The sequence below is a fragment of the Macrotis lagotis genome, chromosome 5, assembly GCF_037893015.1.
Source record: "Macrotis lagotis isolate mMagLag1 chromosome 5, bilby.v1.9.chrom.fasta, whole genome shotgun sequence".
Taxonomy (NCBI): Eukaryota; Metazoa; Chordata; class Mammalia; order Peramelemorphia; family Peramelidae; genus Macrotis; species Macrotis lagotis.
In genome coordinates this window covers 272,402,444-272,419,433 of record NC_133662.1, presented here as the reverse complement: position 1 = coordinate 272,419,433, position 16,990 = coordinate 272,402,444, and the positions used below count along the sequence as shown (strand labels likewise).

Sequence of the window (16,990 nt, the reverse complement as noted above, 5' to 3'; positions counted from 1 at the left end):
GAACACTAGGAGACGATCACGGATTCTGAGTTGCATTCAGTCAACCCCACTCGAGTCATAAGAGGGGCTAGGTAAACTGAGACAGGTTTCACTTCTCAGAGATACCAGAGATGAAGGAAGGCCACTGTGATCCTCCCCAACTCAAGTGCTGAGTTTGTTTGCACCACCTGCCATCTCCAGACACCACGCTTTTACTCACGCTGTACCTCCCTCTCTTCAGTGTTCCCCCACCCCACTCAGGGTCAGCAAGTTAACAACATTTACTGAGTCCTTAAAATATAGAAATACCACATTAAACATCCGGCATATAAAGAAAGCTGGTCTTAGAGTTAGGAAGATCTGAGTTTAAATAAAGCTTTTGATACTTTCTAATCTTAAGACCCTAGGAAAGTCATTGTACCTCAGTTTTCTCATCTACAGAATGGGGATACTAATAGATTCCACTTTCCAGAGTTATAAGGCTCAGATGAGATAACATTTGTGAAGCGCTTTGGGAACCTTGGAGAGCTGTATAAAGCCAGCCATTAGGATGATCACAATACCCTCAATATTTCCTTATGAATCTTCATTCAGCTCCCAATCCAAGGAGGACCTAGCCCGAAGCCAAGGCTTGCTGAACAGTCCTTAAAGCTCAGGTGTGCCCATGCCACGCCTCTGTTGTTGCTCTCCAGCTCTTGATCCCATTTGGGGGTTTCTTGGCAGGGATATTGAAGTTTGGCCTTTCCTCCTCTGGCTTATTTTAGAGATGAAGGAACCGAGGCAACCCAGGTAGAATAACTTGCTCAGGATCACACAGCTAGTGTCTGAGACCAGTTCTGAACTGAAAATGAGTCTGCCTGACTCTAGCACCCCCAGCTGCCTCACCATAGCAAACAACCACTTTCAAAGTTTTTCACAATCTGACTCCTTTCTATCTTTGCCATCTTACATTTTACTTTGATTCATGAACTCTGAGATAATGGGAACTGCTGGCCTCCTCCACCTTCTTTCTGGGGTCCCTGGCTGTCTTCACGCCTTCATACAAACAAGGCATTCTCTAAGAGGCCATTGTTGTCCTTTTGCCATTAGCTCCACCTTAACTTGGTGACATCCCACCTGTATAGATGTTTGTTTACTGTCTCTCCCAGGGAGCTCCTTAAGGAAGGGCTCCCTGGTTTTGCCTTTCTTTGCATCCTCTACTCATTGGCTATGGCTGGGCCTTAACAAAATGAAAGCTTGCCATCGACTTGTTCAATTGAATGGTTTTGATTCTATCTGCCCCAGTGCCCCTCCTTGGTTCAGAGACTGGAGGGCGAGGTCTCCCTGAAAAAGGGTGTATCTCGGCAGGTCTCTGGTTTTGCCCGGAGACCCATTCGTTCCTCCATTCCAGCTGGCCACTCTCATGTAGATACTTCATCTTGAGGCTTCCCCTTTGGGGTTGAGGCCAACAGGAGTCTCCAGGACATTGAAGGTCAAAGTAGGAGCTACACGTGGAAAGGTATATGGAGGCAGGGAATGGGGTGGAGGTGCCGGGTCAAAGGGGGCCCCCCCAGTACTATACAAACCTGTATGTGCTGGTGTGGGCCAGAGGAGGCCCCAGAGTCAGAAGGACACCACTGAATCTCTGAGCGATTGTGTTCTCTGAAGGCCTTAGACAAGATGGCCTTTCACACCCCACCTAGGTTTGAGTATAAGTGATCTAGGGAGGGACTTAAGCGCCCTTCCCCCTCTCCCTACACTTCCTTATCTATCAAATGTGGGTTAAGGTCCCTTTCAGCTCTTCCATGGAAAAGGGATTGTGGGAGGAAGCCCCAGGGAGCTGGTTGGGGGGGGGTGGACCTGGGGGGGGCAGAGGCCCTGCCAACAAGGGGCAGAGGGACAGTTTGGGCCCTGGTCACTCACTAGCTGTGAGAAGTCAGGAGAGGGAAGGGACACAAGGCTGTAGAATCCCAAAGAACACCCCAATAAGCAGACTCCCTAACCCGCCCCCCCAATCCATGACACCGTGTCACTCCCCAGGTTTTCCTCTCCCCCCACTATGCTCCTCCTTCCTCCCATTAAAAAACCAAAAGCAGCCAAACAAGACCTCCCCATTTCAGTCTCCCTGCCCGCCGCGAGGGCACCAGGCAGCTGGCTTGGGGACCCCCCGAGCGGGGCCACCTGGCCCGACTGGGGGGCGGGGAGCTGTCCAAGTTGGAGGGCAGAGCGGGGAGAACCCCTGAGGCGGGCCCTGCTGCCCCAGAGCTATCTAGGTTGGGGGGACCCCTAGGCCCCCCAGGTGAGAGGGGAACCTGCGACTCGGATGCCCCGCCGGGGTCCACCCCGACTCCCACGGCACTCGGGCTCCGCTCTCCTCCCCAGCCGCTCCTCAGTTTCCCCTCTGAGGGACGGTGACCCCAAATGGGCGGCGCCCGGACCAGCGCAGGTGGAGGGGGGCGGGTCAGGGAGAGCCCCGGGGCCCCGGGCCCGGGGTGGGAGGAGCGCTAGGACCCGGGGGAGCGGCCGCCGCGGCCCCCGAACCCCATCCCCCGACCCCTCTGCCCCCGGCCGGAGGAGCCGAGGGGGCGGGGCGGGAGGGCGGGGGGCGGCGCTGGGCCCCTCGGTCCCGCCCGGGCCGGCCCCCGGCCCCTCCCTCCCTCCCTCGCGGGCTCCGGCGGGGCTCCCTCTCGGCCGGCTCTCTCGGGCCCCGGACGCTGGTGGTGGCCCCGCGCGTCCCGCAGCCCGCAGGTAGGGAGCCCGGGGGTCCGGGGGGCCCGGGGGGGTCCGGGGGGGCCCGGGATCGCCCCGCCCGCGGGGCCGCCGCTCACCTCGGCCTCTGTCCCTGCAGGTGCCCTCGGAGCCCGGGCGGGCAGCCGGAGCCGGCCCCGCCGCCGCCGCCCACCATGCCCCCGCTGGCGCTGCTGGCGCTGCTCTCCGCCGCCCTGGCCTACACCCTGCCAGGTAAGGACGCACGGCCCGGGGCGCTGCCCCCCGGCGCCTCCGCGCCCACTTGTGCCCCACTTGGCTGCGGGGTCCGGAGCGACCCAAGGGTGGCGGAGGCGGGAGTCGCAAAGGCTGAAGACCAGGGCTGGGGCGCCCGGCTGGGAGGGGGCACTGCCCGGTTTGGCTGCGCAGATGGAAGAGACCCGGCGGGCGGTGGGACAGCTGGGGGGAGGCAAGGCCGAGTGGGGCAGCCCCCCTCCCTTCCTCTTCCAAGGAGGGGGCACCTTCTGGTCTCGGCGGGCGAAGGGCAGCTCCCCCTCAGGAGCTCGCGGCCCCCCTCCGTGCCTTCCCTCCTCTCCTCCCTCGCTCTCGGGAAAGTTTGGCCCTGGCTCCCCAGCTGCTCCTGGGAGGGCGATGCCCCCGGGAGCCCCCCAGCTGTCTCCCTGACAAATCTCTTCTTTCCTGCTGCCTCTGGGTGGCTGGGGATGGAGAGGGGGCCCTGCCCCTGCCTTCCTCGGGCCCACTCCCCGGGGGACCCTCCCTGGCAGGCCATGCCCCTTGACTAATGACTGGAAAGGCAGGCATGACCAGGGCAAGACCCGGACATGGGGGGGGATGAAGGAATAAACCTGGTCCGAGAATTGGGGGAGCCGGAGTCCTGAGGACAAAGGCCGCAGGTGTTCAGTAGGTGGGGGGAGGAACTGTAGCCCCATCCTTGCCTTCCCTTTGCTCCCCACGAGTGCACACTGTTTGGGTCAGCAGGTGGGGGGGCAGGGCCAGCCGCTGCCCTGGCACCCCTCAGCACCTTACCTTCCTAGTCAATGCAATCAGCAGTCTGAAGGGGTTTCCAGGCCCTTAGCAGCCTCCCAGGCTGGGGCCAGCAGGGCCTTGGGGAGGGCTCTTAGGCAGCTCCAGCTCCAGGGAGAGTTTGGGAATACCTGGCTGGGGGAGGCTGGGCCTCTGCCTCCCAGCCCAGGTCCCCTGGAAGCCGCTCTCCAGCGAATTTGCATCTGAAATCGCCCCCCCCCCCTTTTTCCTCCTGGGGCAGTGAAGTTGTTTCCTGTTCCAGCCTGTGCTAATGGGGGTGGGAGGTGGCGAGCTCTTCTTTCTGCTTCCACATAAAAAGCTTGCGGGAAGTTCAGACAAAGGGAAGGGGCCTTGGGGGCCTGGGCCCAGCCAAGCGGCAGGGCCTTTAAGTCTGTTGTCCAGGAGAATGGACCCCCATCACCTGGGCCAGGTCAGCAGAGTGGACCCAGAGCCCTCCTCCCTGTGTCCCTGAAGCAGTGGCCTTGGGAGTCTGCAGCTCTGGGGCGGGGTTGGGGAGGGCAGTGAGATGCCAGGAAAGGGGCACATCTGTCTTGTGTACGGGGGTTTTATGTGTATGTGAATGCAGATGAGTGTCTATGCGTGGGTGGCGTCACGGGGACCAAGATGGTAGGAATTGGGAAACTCGAAGCAGGAAAAAAATGCTGATTGGCCTGGCCCCGGCTGGCCCAGGCTCAGCTGCCAAGTTCAAGAACATCGGAGGCCTCATAAAAATCTCAGCAGCATAAACAGGATGATCTGGAGGGCTGAGTTTGCCTGAGGACCCCTCCCAGAGCTAAGATGGCCCAGCTGGTCCCAGTCCCTCAGACTGGGCCAAGGGGCAGGGGCAGAGCAGTTGCAAGGCAAGGACGGGTCTCCTTGCCTGGGATCCATGGCACCGGCAGACCTGGAGAAGCCTTTCTCCTCTTGTGGACTGAACTGTCCTGGATTGCTGGGGCATTGAGAACACAATGTAATTGGAACAAGGCTAGAAGCCCCTGGGGCTGGGCACCACCTGGGCAGGAGGAGCCAGTGGAGCCAGGTATGGCCAGGCCCTCCTGGGAGCCCACGGAGAGTGATTTCTGGTTTTTGTGGGCAACGGCGGCAGGATGAGGGCAATTGCTACATGCCAGTTCTGGCTTCTGCCTCATCAGGTGCAGACATGGTGAGTCTTGGCCACCTAGCCAAGGTGGTGGGCTTAGTTTAGTCTCCCCCTGGGGAGCCGAGGGTTAAAAGAGGCCAGGCCTGGGCAGTCTCGCTTCCCTCCTCCAGCTCCCTGACTCACCAATCGGTGCCCGGGAGGCAACAGAGGCAACAAAGTAACCAGGGAAGGAACAGGCTGGCCAGGGGGGCCATCTTGGCCTGGCTGCTGGCCTGGGTGATGAGGGCCCCCCCCCCCACGCTTCCATCCTTGCGACCTGCCTGCTCCTGCCTCTGGGCCGGGTAGCCTTAGAGGATGATGCCTCCCCTCCAGAAATGGCCCCGACTCACCATCCAGGCATCCGCCTAGTTCCCATCCAGTTGGGGAGTCCGCTTTGGGTTGGTGTTCTGTCTGATGATGAAGCTCCCAGGGGGCCTTGCTGTCATTCCTGGGGCCACCTCGCTGAGGGGGGCAGAAGCAGGACTAGGCTTCTGCCCGCCTCGCCCTCATTCTACATGCCTCGTCTTCCTGCTTCCCGGGCAGTACCAATGCGGCCACTTCCAATGGTGATTTGGAGAGGGTTTTGGCTGGATCCATGTCTGATTCTTAAGACGCTGGATGGGAAGTGGAATGGCGAGGGGAGAGACAGCTCTGCCCCTTCCCTGGAAGAGCTTACACCCCAAAAGGTGGTCCGCGGCTGAATGTGGAGAACGCTACTGAAGGTTGTAGATAGGAGGCTAGTGCGAATCCTCCCTGCTGGGCTAGCCGAGGCAACAAGAGGTGGAGGCTCCTGGCTTGGCCTTGAAGGCAGAGAAGACTTGCAGGGGGCAGAAATGTGTAGGAATCAACTATGGGGATGGATGGGGGAGGGGAGTAGCATAGAGACAAGAGGACCCTAAGGGTAACTATAGAACTCCATGCTCTGAGGGACCTTCTAGGCCAGCTCTGTTCTTTTAAAGGTAGGGAAACTGAGGCTCAGTGAAATGATTTGCCCAGGTCACATGTATCAGTGTTAACTGAACTAAATGTACAGTGCATAAGCGGGAGATAAGGAAGATCCCTAGAGAGACAGATGGGAGGCCAATTCTATTTACTCTTTCTGTCTGGGGCAGTAGTCACTTCACCCCAGGTGGTTTGTGGAAGGGCTGGGCTGGAGGACTGTGACTTACAGCCCCTGCAAGGATTGTGGAGGACCTAGGGATGAGGTGTGTGTGGGGGGGACTCTAGAAAGTTCAGTGGACTACCTAACGGTAAATGGGGGGGCTGCAGTACGTGGTGGGGGCACTGATCAGTCAGAGTTGGCGGCCAGGCCCAAAGCATTCCTGGCTCTTCGAATTTCACACATCCTTGAACCCGGTCTGCTAAAACAGTTTTGAATTTCAGTAAAACGTGTTTTTCTAGGTCTGACTTTTTTTTCTGCGTGTGTGTTTTAAAATAGTCTATTTCTTTTTCATTGCTGTATTTGAAGAAACCTAGAAGTCTTATTTCACTTTGATTCTGATGTTGGCCTAGCCCCAAGCCAGTGTGCACACTACCCTGAAGAATATGTAACCTGGGGGGAAAGGGAGGAGGTAGTTCCCCCTGAGCTTTCTCCCTCATGCTTTGGAATATGACTAAGCCCATGATGTCACTGGTCCCACAGTAAGGAAGCCTTCTCTCCTGGGGCAGAGCAACCCCGGTTTTGCCACTAGAGTTTGGGAGGCTTTGGGGGACTCAAAGCAGTCAGGGACCTGCTCAGGATCATGGAGGGATCTAAAGGACACTTTCAAATACTCTAGAGTTTGTTAAGTGTGTTGGGGGAGGACCCAGAGCCCTGGCTTTGTCTGCCTAACGTCTGGGATGTTGAGGCAGGCCCCAGCCATATATTGATGGATCATACTGAGTGACCATTGGGGGAGCTGACCAAGGACCTGAGGAGACGGAGCTTGAAGGCTGGGGAGGGCAGAAGAGTAGCCTTCCAGTATCTGAAGTCGGACAAGCCGAGCCTTCCAGTGTCTGAAGTCGGACAAGCCGACTTCTGCAGAACCTGGAAAACAGGACCAGCAGCCGTGGGTGGAAGCCACAGAGCAGAGGTTTAGGTTAGATTGGGGGGAGCTCAGCCAAGGTGGAATGGGTGGCCTGGAAGCCTGCTGGCAAAACCGGGATGACTAATCCTTGGGTGTGTTGCAGATAGAGGGATTCTTGTTCAGGTGGCGGGCAGACTAGATAATGAATGAGGATTCCTCTGGCTCTGAGCTTCTGGGAGGGTTTTCCATCTGCTCTCCGGAGAAGAATGACTGCCACAGCAGGTCCCAGGAAAGATGCAGACTAGCTCCTTTGCCCAAGTTGCCAGCGTCTAGCAATGACTGGCCTGCCTCTTAGCTCCTGTTCCTTCAGACTTTGGATACAAGCCTACACCTTGATGAAATCCCTCCATCTGGAACTGAAAGAGGGGAAACCTGGGAGACACTCTTCTTTTAGGTTGAATATCCCCTCCAATTCTTAAGAAAATCAACTTCTTTCATTTTTCTGGGCCCTCCTGCCTCTTCATCTTTGGGTGAACCAGACCTGGCAGCCTCTTGAGAAACTTACTGGGCTAAGCAGAGTGGGTGCAAAACTCCCTTTGGGTCCTAGACTGTTGGAATTTGATGCTGTTTGGCCCTGATGAGGCCCAGGATATCTCTGTTTCTCTCAAAGGCCTTGGAGGGCTTTCAGTCCTTTTTGACTGGAGTCTAGGGAACAATCAGACTGGAGGGGGAAGGGGCCACATTCCTTCCCATCCCCCTGATAAGCCAGGACTGGGAGGCCTCAGTGCATGTCCCTGCAGGTCCACTCCTCTGCTGTCAGCACCTGGGAAGCCCCAGAGTGAGGAGGTGGCCCTAGGAACTTTGCTGGTCTTGGATTCTGGAAGCCTGAAGGCAAGGTCTCCCCTGAGAGCCTTCCCACTGCTGGAGACTGGCTAGACTGGGCTAAGCAGTCACTTTCTCCCTTTCTCACCTTTCCTTCACCCATCCCCCATGCTTGAAAGGCAGCAGAGAAGGTCTCCTCCCAACTCTCTGAAGTTAGTAGGCCTTGGGGAAGTCCTTGGAAAAGAGGAGTCCTGGGTTCTTGAGAATTTGAGCTTAGTATTTCAAGGGTTAGGGCTTTGGTTCCCTAGGACAATGAATGGGTTACTGGGCCAGCCAGTAAGAAAGGACCCTTGAGTGTGTTGGGGCTCCCTGGGAGTGACAGTGACCCCACCCAGGACAGTCAGCTGGGGACCGGAGGGCTGATCACTCTCAGTCTATTGGTCAGTCAGGAAGCATTCATTAAGCGCCTATGGTGTATTGGGACAGTACGGAACTCTTCTCCTGGGGATGCTTGGAGTCCCACATTCTGGGAGTTCTGCATTTCTTTGGGGGCCCCAGATTCCCAATAACATTGGCTCCCTGAAGCTGTCCTGGTCCTCTGGCAAACCCTGATTAGTACCCCATGAACCCTGAGGAAAGGATCTGGGCTCGTATTGGTCTCTGGGAGGCATTGCCTGAGGAAGGTTTCTTGATGAGGCTTTGGGATTCTTGGCAGAAGTTTGTTGAGTTTTCTGTTGCAGCCCCCCAACCCCCCCCAGTTGATATTCTTTCTAGATAACACCTGGAATCGGGCCCCTGAGCTCTGCAGCTAAGCCGGCCCTGGCAGCACCCAGCTTTGCCTGCAGGTGCAGACTTGAGATCCGGGAGCTTTAGAGAACTTCGGAGAACTATGGATAGCTATGGAGAACTGCCCTGGATCGCTCTGCCTCTCCTTCCCTTCCTCCAGTCTGAGTCAGATGTCAGGGCTGCTGCTTTCAGTGATATCATGAAGGAGTGAACCATGATTAAGCTCCTTTTGTGTGTGTGTGGGGGGGGGGTGCAAAGGTTGAAGCTAAAGAATCCCTTGCCTCAAGGGGTGGTTCTCCCTGACCTCAACCCCACCTTCAAGTGATTGTAGGGACTGAGGACCAGAAGCATGGGGGGTGTTAGTGGGGGTTGGGCCAGGGGAACAGTCTGTGTAAAGGTCCAAGAGCGAGGGGCACTGAAAAAAACCCCATTTGGTCTACTTTAGCATAGCTGAAAGGATGCTCCTAGGGTAGCCCCCCCAAACAATTCCCAACCCCCCTACAGGAAGCCCAAAAGATGCTGGGAGAAGTGCCCTGTGTAAGGCAGCGAAAAGGAGATGATGAGGATGAGGATGAGGATGAGGATGAGGATGAGGATGATGATGATAGTCGTTTGAAGTCCTTTTGGGAGAGAGCTCTCCTTTGACAGTCACAAATCCCCCCTCCCCCAGTGTCCATTTCCCAGGCAGTTGCTTGGATTGGGAGAACAGGTGGAGGCAAGGGGAGTCCAGACTGGATGCTGGGAGCAGCAGACTTCGATCCTCAGAGTATTCCACTGTAAGCTCCAGTCCCCAGCCCCATAACCTCTGGCACTCTTGACTTTCCTATCTTCTGTTGCATGCTCCCAAAGAGATCTCTGGGTGGGCACAAGCTCATTCACTTGGATTTTTTTTGGCCAGTTACTAAGGAGGAAATTCAAAGGAATGTACTAGAAGCAGAAGAGGCAATGCCAAAAGTTACTGGCTGATAGCTTGGCTCAGTACCCCAGGGCCCTTAAATGAATTGGTTTTTTACTTCTCCGACATAGTAATTGATATTTCCATTGAAAGGGGAGTACAGTTGAGGGAGCAGATCCCACAGTGAAAAGACCCTCCAAAAGCTGGCAGCCCTTAAAACCCAATGGAGGTCCTGTGGCTCCAGCCTGGAGGGTAGAACCTTTAAAAGCCTCACACCTGTACTGTGAGCAATGGTCATCTCTTAGATTGTTTCAAGAACACTCTCTGTGAGTACATGTGCATATAGTGTGCATCATATGTGGGTCTGCATGTGTGTCCGTGTGTGGGCAGATACAGTATGTGTCCACTGAAGTCTCCATGTATTGTGTGTGTAGATGCATATTTGTGGGCATGTTTATATGCAAGAGAGACTCCTGGATCCTCGGATGGACATCTACCTAATTAAAATATCTTCTCCATTAAAAGGAGACCTCTGGGCAAGCATTCCTGACAGGCCACCTTTTTCCTGTCCCCTCTGCATTCATGGGAGATGTGGTGAGGATGCTTGGGCCCAGTAAAGCAAGACTTGGGTTTCCTGTCATGCTCCATGAGGAAGGGGCTATGAGGACAAATATGAAAAGTTCCTGGACTTCCAAGAGCTTCCCTTCTAATAGGGTGTGTCTAGGAATGGGGAATGCTTGGGGAAATGGGCAGAGAAATGGTCCAAAATAATTTGGGGAAGGAGAGAATCCTGGGGCCTGGGGGGATCAGGATGGGCCCCTCAACCCCATCCCTAGACTGCCTCCACTGCTTTTCTTTTTTTGCTTTCTGACTGTTTTGGATGCACACTCCCCAGGTCACTTCTGAGTGTGACCCAGAGCACTGGCCATCTTGCTCACTGGAGCAGGCTTGCCATGTCTCTCAGGCTGCCTCTCTCATAGCCTGGGCAATGGGCACAAAGCCCCCACCCCTTGCAGAACTCCCCTCAGAATCAAGCAGGAATGGGGGGAACCTTGGGGGAGGGGCTGGGGAAATCGGGCCCATCATTCCTCTGACTTTAGGACAAGAGCTGGATAGAGCCTGGGAGAGCCTTCCAGTAAGTTCCTTCATGTCATTGAGAAGGAAACTGAGGCAACCTAGGGAAGAGGGGGGGCTTGCTCATGTTCTTTGAGGTGATATATGGCAAGGCCAGCATTTCAGTCCATGTTTTCTGACTCCCAATTTAGAGCCCAGAACATCCCACGCAATCACTAAGAGCCCCTTTATTTGGAAATGAGTAGAGAATCCAAGCATTTTTAGTGCCTGCTGTGTGTGGAATGAATAAGCTTTAAAGTCCCCCTGTAGGACCTATATTGGACATAAACGTGAAAGTCGGGCTGGTGATCGGTCCTTTCTTTTTGAAGCATGACTTGACTGTTAGGTTTTCTTTCCCATGGCTGAGATTGAACCCCAGAGTTGAACCCAGTCTCGGGAGAGTCCCAGTCCTTGGCTCTGAAGAGGCTTTTGTCAAGAAGTAAGCTTGAGCTCCCTAATGTGATCAGCAGGCACTAAAGTGGGTGCCAGGGCTCCTGCCTCCTGGAACAGTGTCCCCCACCTCACTTTTGCCACCTGAGCTGGACTAGTGTGTCTCCATAAGGTGATTCCCCTCCACTGTCCATAGTACTGCGCACTCCCGTGGTGGGAGCTCTCTGTAAGGCTGGGAAAGCCAGCATTCTCAAAGTCCTCTAGGGTGGCCTGGCTGCTTGGCTTTCTGTGACCCTAGGGAGCACCTGGACCAGATTCCTGCCCCCTTAGGTACCTCCTCTTGTCTGTTCTCACTTAGGGTCTCCCTTCTGTTCCTTCTCTCACCCCATGCCCCTCAGACTCAGCTCCAGGACCCTTCTCCTTCGTTTCATCTGGCCTTTACACGCATGAGCTTCCATGAATGCGGAACTATCTCCTTCCTATTTTGTTATTCAGTCTGATCACCTCTTTTGTCCCTTCTGGGTTCCCTCCCAGCAGGGAAATCTGTTAACATGCCTTCTGGGTTCCAAGACCTCCTAGCTCGGCTTCAACTGTGGAGAATCATTTTTCTTTAAATGCTCCTTAACCTTTTGGAAGGGCCCTCTCTAAACAACAACACATAGGGCAAACAACAGAGTTGGGATTTAACCAGCTGGCTCTGGCGGTCTTGCTTGGACGCGTCCATTTTCCTGAGTGAAGGGAAGCTTGATAAAAACCAATTAGCAGATCTTTCATTCAGATGTAGCGGGACACATAGGAATGGAACCTTTCATGTCCCATAGTTAGCTGAGGAATGCGTCTTAGCTTTTGCTGGGGCGGGGTAAGGGGCAAGCACCTGGTGTCCCCCTCCCATCAGGCTTTTTTCAAACATGCTTAGAAGTATGATTTTTGAGTCCCAAGTCTCATCCCAACTTCACTTTTAAGGCCTCGTTTCCTTAAAGTCTGTTGTTTTGTTCATCTTGAGCTACGTTCCTCGACCAAATACACTGCTTTAAAGAGAATCCAAGCTTTGGAATGGGCTTTGATGAGTGTGAGATGGAGGCTGGCAACAGACCCCCAGAGGGGATGACCAGAGTCATGCTTGGCCAGTTTTGAGGTATTCAGTCTATTCTTCCTTGGCTCCCAAAAGTAATAAAGTTATCAGGGTGTGTTTACTCTTTGAAATTGCTCCAGGAAGTCCATCCCTGTCCTCTGGGGTCTCCAGGCTCTCCTGTTGGCATGTCACAGTCCTGGGAATCTAGGGCCATTGTTCCCCATGGGGCTCCTGGCAGCTGCTGTCTGAGCTGTTGGGTGAAAAATGTATTAACTGGTAGAGATTCCTTCATTTGGACTGTTCCGTGGGGTCCTGAAAATACCGAGTCAGAAGGAAGCTATCCTCAAAATGTTCCAGGTCTTTTCTGTGAAGAAGTCAAGTCCTCCCAATCAGAGAATAAAATGGTCCTGGTTTGGGCTGGGGCTGGGGGACTGGTTCAATCAACTGTGGAATTTCAGGGGACACAAGGGGGAACCACAGCTGCCATTATTAGCACTAATAGTCAAGAATCTTCCCAGCCTCTGTGGTCTTGTTGACTTGGGCTAGCCTTCAAAGATATAGTGGAGCCCATCCACACCAGCCCTACCATCATGGTTCATTCTTGTTCAGTAAGAATCGGGGGGCCTTCCTCTGGTGGGTGGGGTGGAGCACATGGTCCCATATCTTTAGCCCCTGCCAGACAGATCTCTCTCCCTGCATCTCACCCTCTCATTGTGTCCCATGTGAACTGATCTCCCCTGAGCCTGCTTTTGCTCCTGACTTCCCTAGCTCAGCTTAGGAGGCTACCATCTTCCCGATCTTTTAGTCTCCAATCCCTGGAGTCCCCTTAGCCTTCACTTCTCCTCCCCTCCCCTCCCTTAAGTGGAGACCAGGTTTTGGTATCTCTTCCATGGGGTTCCTTCTTTCCTAGACTTCCAGCATCATCGCTCATCTGGCCCATCCCAATGGCCTCCTCATCAGTCTTCCTGCCCCAAGCCTTTCAAAAGGAATCTTCTGGATGTACATGTGATCTCATCACTCCTCTGCACTAAGATGGATCTCTAGCAGATTTGAACTTGAACTCAGTCTTTGATTTACTCTGACTTGAACCTGAAGTAGATAAAATGTACTAATGCTGACCTCTGAGGGTTGTTATGAGACACCAACGAGATAGCAAGATGCTATGGAAATCATTAAGTCCTATTATATGCCCTTGTTCTGGCCCTCCCAGCCCTGTAGCAAACCTACTGGAGGATGTCATTGGGATGTTTTGATCCAGTGGCTGAATGTGTGCCAGGGCCCCATCGACTCTGGGAGGGGGGGTGGTCCAGAAGGCTCCAAGAGGTGAGGTCTTGGACTTTTGAGTCTAAGGTATTTTTGTGCAAACAAAAGTCTTGATTACTGTTGTTCCTCGAGGGTAGTGGTGGTCATGGTGGGAGGGGTGCCAATGATGGTGGGGCACTGGTAACATGGGCCAAGACCTTTGTTGGGTTCCTCAGACCAGAGTATCTTTGGACATGTCCAAGGCCTTCACCTCCAGGTTTCTGAAGCCTTCATTAGACTTGACCTCTTTCTTTACCTATGGCCCTCACTCCCACCCCACCCTCATGGCCCTACTTCCTCTCTCCTCTCAGCCATCCTCAGACTTTGTGATCTGGTTTTGGTCCTCATCCCTCCATGGAAACAGCCTCTGCCTCTCTGTGTCTCTGTCTTACTCTCCCTCCCTCTCCCTGCTTCCCTTTATCTCTCTTTCCTCATTAGTAACAGGATTAATGACTATCTCTGTATGGATGCCTGCCAGATCCCATGGCCAGTCCTACGGTGTTTCTCGGGTCCCAGTTACCTGTTGTGCACCTCCATTTCATTAGAGATCTCAATTTCAATGTATCCAAAATGCATCACCTTCCTACCCCACTCCCATCCTGCTTCTGCTATTTCTGCTTCCTGCCCCGGCCTCCTCCTAGCTCCCTGCTCTCACTCCCCCCCATTAGTTGGGCTCCCCACATCTACCTGGATGATGTTTCCTGAGCTCAGCCCTCTCCATTCCCACATCTGCCATCTTAGCTTCAGCCCAGACGATTCTGAGGTCTCCACTGATCTTCAGGCCTTGGGTCTCCCTGTCTCTGAGTGGGGATTTCCCCACTTTTCATTAGATTGGTTCTCAGAAAGACTTTTGCCCTTTCTTGCCCTCCTTCTCTTTCCTGGGTGAGGGGGGGGGGCAGGTCAGGCATCACAATTGTAATAACACTTCAGCTTCCTCCTCTCTCCGGGAGAGGCGGGGAATCACAGCTAGACCTCCAGTTGGGCCCTCCCAGGATATCCATTCCAATGCCCTCCGTGGACAGACCCAAGGAGGGGAAGGGACTTGTTCAGGGTGATAGAGGCATTAAGCAATGAAGACCACATTTGAATCCAGAACCTTTGATTTGGAGCCAGTGTTCTTTCCACTGAACTAAACTGCCTTCATCAACATTGTTATTCCCATTTTATGTATAAGGAAACTGAGGCTTAGAGGGAAGTCTTTAGGACTTGCTACCTTTCCTTATATCAAGTGGAGGGAGCTGCTGAGCACCCTGAGGTGGCTAGGGGAGCTCACAGGAGGGACGTGGCAGGGACTCCCAAGAGGTCAAAGGGAGAGGGAGGGGGCAACCTGTTTGTTGTTGGTCCTGCTTCTTTAGTACCAGGGCTGGACTTGAAGGGGTAGTAACTGGCTGGCAGCTTCTCCCCTGGGCTGCCATTCCCCGTTCCTGGGCCTGGTGGTGAAAAGAGAAAGACAGGCTAGAAGGCTCTGAGGTTTTAGGTTTCCCTTAGAATAAAAGTGGCGGTGTTTGGAGAATGGAGCCTGGGCAAGGCGGCCGGGGCTGGCATCCCCTGGCTGGCTTTCATCATCTGGGCTCCCGGAATGCTCCTGTCTGAGATCCCCTCCTCCCATCCTCGATTTCAGCCCTGGGAGCCCCATGTTACTTCCCCACCCCCACCCCAGAGAAGCTGCCAGGGATGGTGCTGTCTCCTCCAAGCAGTACTGAAAAGTGGGGGCAGGACTGTGTGATGACCACAGTAAAAATGAGGGGACAGGGAGGCATAAGTATCTGTTAGAGGCCTCCTGTGAGCCCTGATTTAAATACTTTATAATGATCTCATTGGATTCTCATGATAATCCTGGGAGGCAAATGCTGTTTTGATCCTCTTGTGACAGTTGAGGAAACTGAGGCAGAGGCTGTGACTTGCCTAGGTCACACATCTGGGAAGTGCCTGGGGATGGATTTCAATTCAGGTCTGTCTTTATATTGTATTTGCTGTCATGGGAAACTGGCAGGAGCTCTGATTGAAGTGCTGCAGCCCAAGGAGGCAGAAGGCTCTGACCTTGAAATGGTGCCAGAACAGCTCAGGTCAAAGGACTTCTGAAAAGTCTTAAAATCAAGTTTCAGGCCTAGCCAGGTATCATGGAGGAGGGAGCCCCCAACTTCATTTTCCTGAAGTGGTAAAAACTTAGGGGTCGAGGCAGCACCATGCCCATGGGAAAGGAGCCTTCCCTTCTCCCAATCTTGAACCCAGGGCTGACGAAGCCATATTTCCTGAATCCCAAGTGAGAAGGAGCTGTCCACTGGTCAGGGCCACCCCAGCCTCCCGTTAGAGCCTCTCTCAGTGGGCTTCCTTTCCATCCCATATGACTCACCGATGAGTAATTACATTAAAATGATCTTCTGGGAACTAATGGGTGATGGCTTGACCTCTCACCTTTGAAGTCATGAGTCTGGATGTGAAGTTCCCAGAATGAGGTTGCCATCGCTACCTCAGTGGCATTCCATGGCAAGGGTCCGACTTACTACTGCAGAGGTTCAGTGCCTGCTCTGGGCTGCACCAGAGTCCCCTAGAGGATGTGGGCAGAGATCACCCAAAAAGACAAGAGACCCTGGGAAGGGCCGAGGAAGATTGTGATCTCTGTCACCTTCATTTCCATGACCCTGTGACTGGAGGGACCCCTATCTCTTCTCCAGGATTGGAGGAGAAGGACCAGGCTAAGGATCCCTGGCCCAGGGTGGAGGTTCTGAAGGAGGAGGGGGAGGAGCTCCCACACTTTCTAGGAAGCCATGAACTCCAGAGGCTCCCATTCTTCAGCTCCTACTTCAGCTGGCCTGCTGGGGCCCGAATGACAGGGCCCTAGGCCTGTTGGAAGTAGATTTGGAGAAGGCAAACCATCCATGGGGGAGGGGAAGGGAATATTGACTGGGAGATTTGGGAGGACTAAGGGCAGTCCCGGCCCTTCCCCCATTCCTTTCTTCCTTCCTTCCCTCCCTCCTGTTTGTTCTTTGGGAGGATCTCTAAGCACTCCTGAGTTTAGGGGGTGCCCTGTCCTGGAGCGAGGTGGGCACCTGAGGAGCATTCTCATGGCCAAGCAGAAATTTGCCCTTGGACAGGGTCTGCCTTGCCCCCAGGGGAGGTGTTGCCCATGCCCAGCCCTTGCATCCTCCTCATCTGGGTCTTTTCACATGCCACCTCTTTCATGAGGCTTCCCCGATTTTCCCAGGAATTCTTGGTGCTTCCTTCTTCCTCCCTGAAGAGTTGTTGTCTTTCTAGTACCGGCCTTGGGATTCAAATCTGGCTCAGTCACTTAGTAACTGTGTGACCCTGGATGAGTCATGGAGCTCCTCTCTGCCTTAGTTTCCTCAGCTGTAAACTGGGAGTGATGCTGCCCCCTCCCTCCCAGAGCTGCTGGGTGGATTTAATGAGGCAGCCCATGAAGAAGGTTCTCCAAGCCTTAATGTGCTGAGGCCAAGCTATGGCCTCATGATTGGACTGGAAGCTTGCAAGCAGAGGCCAGATGGCCACCTGAAGGGAGGTCAGAGCAGGGAGACTGCTTCAGGAATGGTTCCTAAGGCCATTCCTTCCTTTGCCCTTCCTGAAAGCATTGGCCAGGCCTGGGGACCTGGACTTTGTCCAGCCTGGCTCCTGACATGGCCTGTGGCCATGGGAGAGTTAATAAGAGTATCAGGAGAAGGGAGAGGAGGAGGCCGAGTAGGCCGCCAGCCTGCCTTGAGGTAATAATCTGCTTTTCCTTCTTTCATGGCTAATTGAAGAGT

The 16,990-nt window shown here is 54.2% G+C and overlaps 1 protein-coding gene across 1 annotated transcript in view; it reads left to right on the top strand.

Annotated features, from left to right (window-relative positions):
- The first annotated feature begins 2,625 nt into the window (after positions 1-2,625).
- COL18A1 (collagen type XVIII alpha 1 chain) overlaps positions 2,626-16,990 on the top strand; it is a 128,421-nt gene continuing 114,056 nt past the window's right edge. The window contains exons 1-2 of the mRNA XM_074189938.1: positions 2,626-2,706; positions 2,807-2,919. Coding sequence (XP_074046039.1) covers positions 2,862-2,919 — 58 coding nt within the window. The 5' untranslated portion in view covers positions 2,626-2,706; positions 2,807-2,861. The remainder of the gene's footprint in view (positions 2,707-2,806; positions 2,920-16,990) is intronic.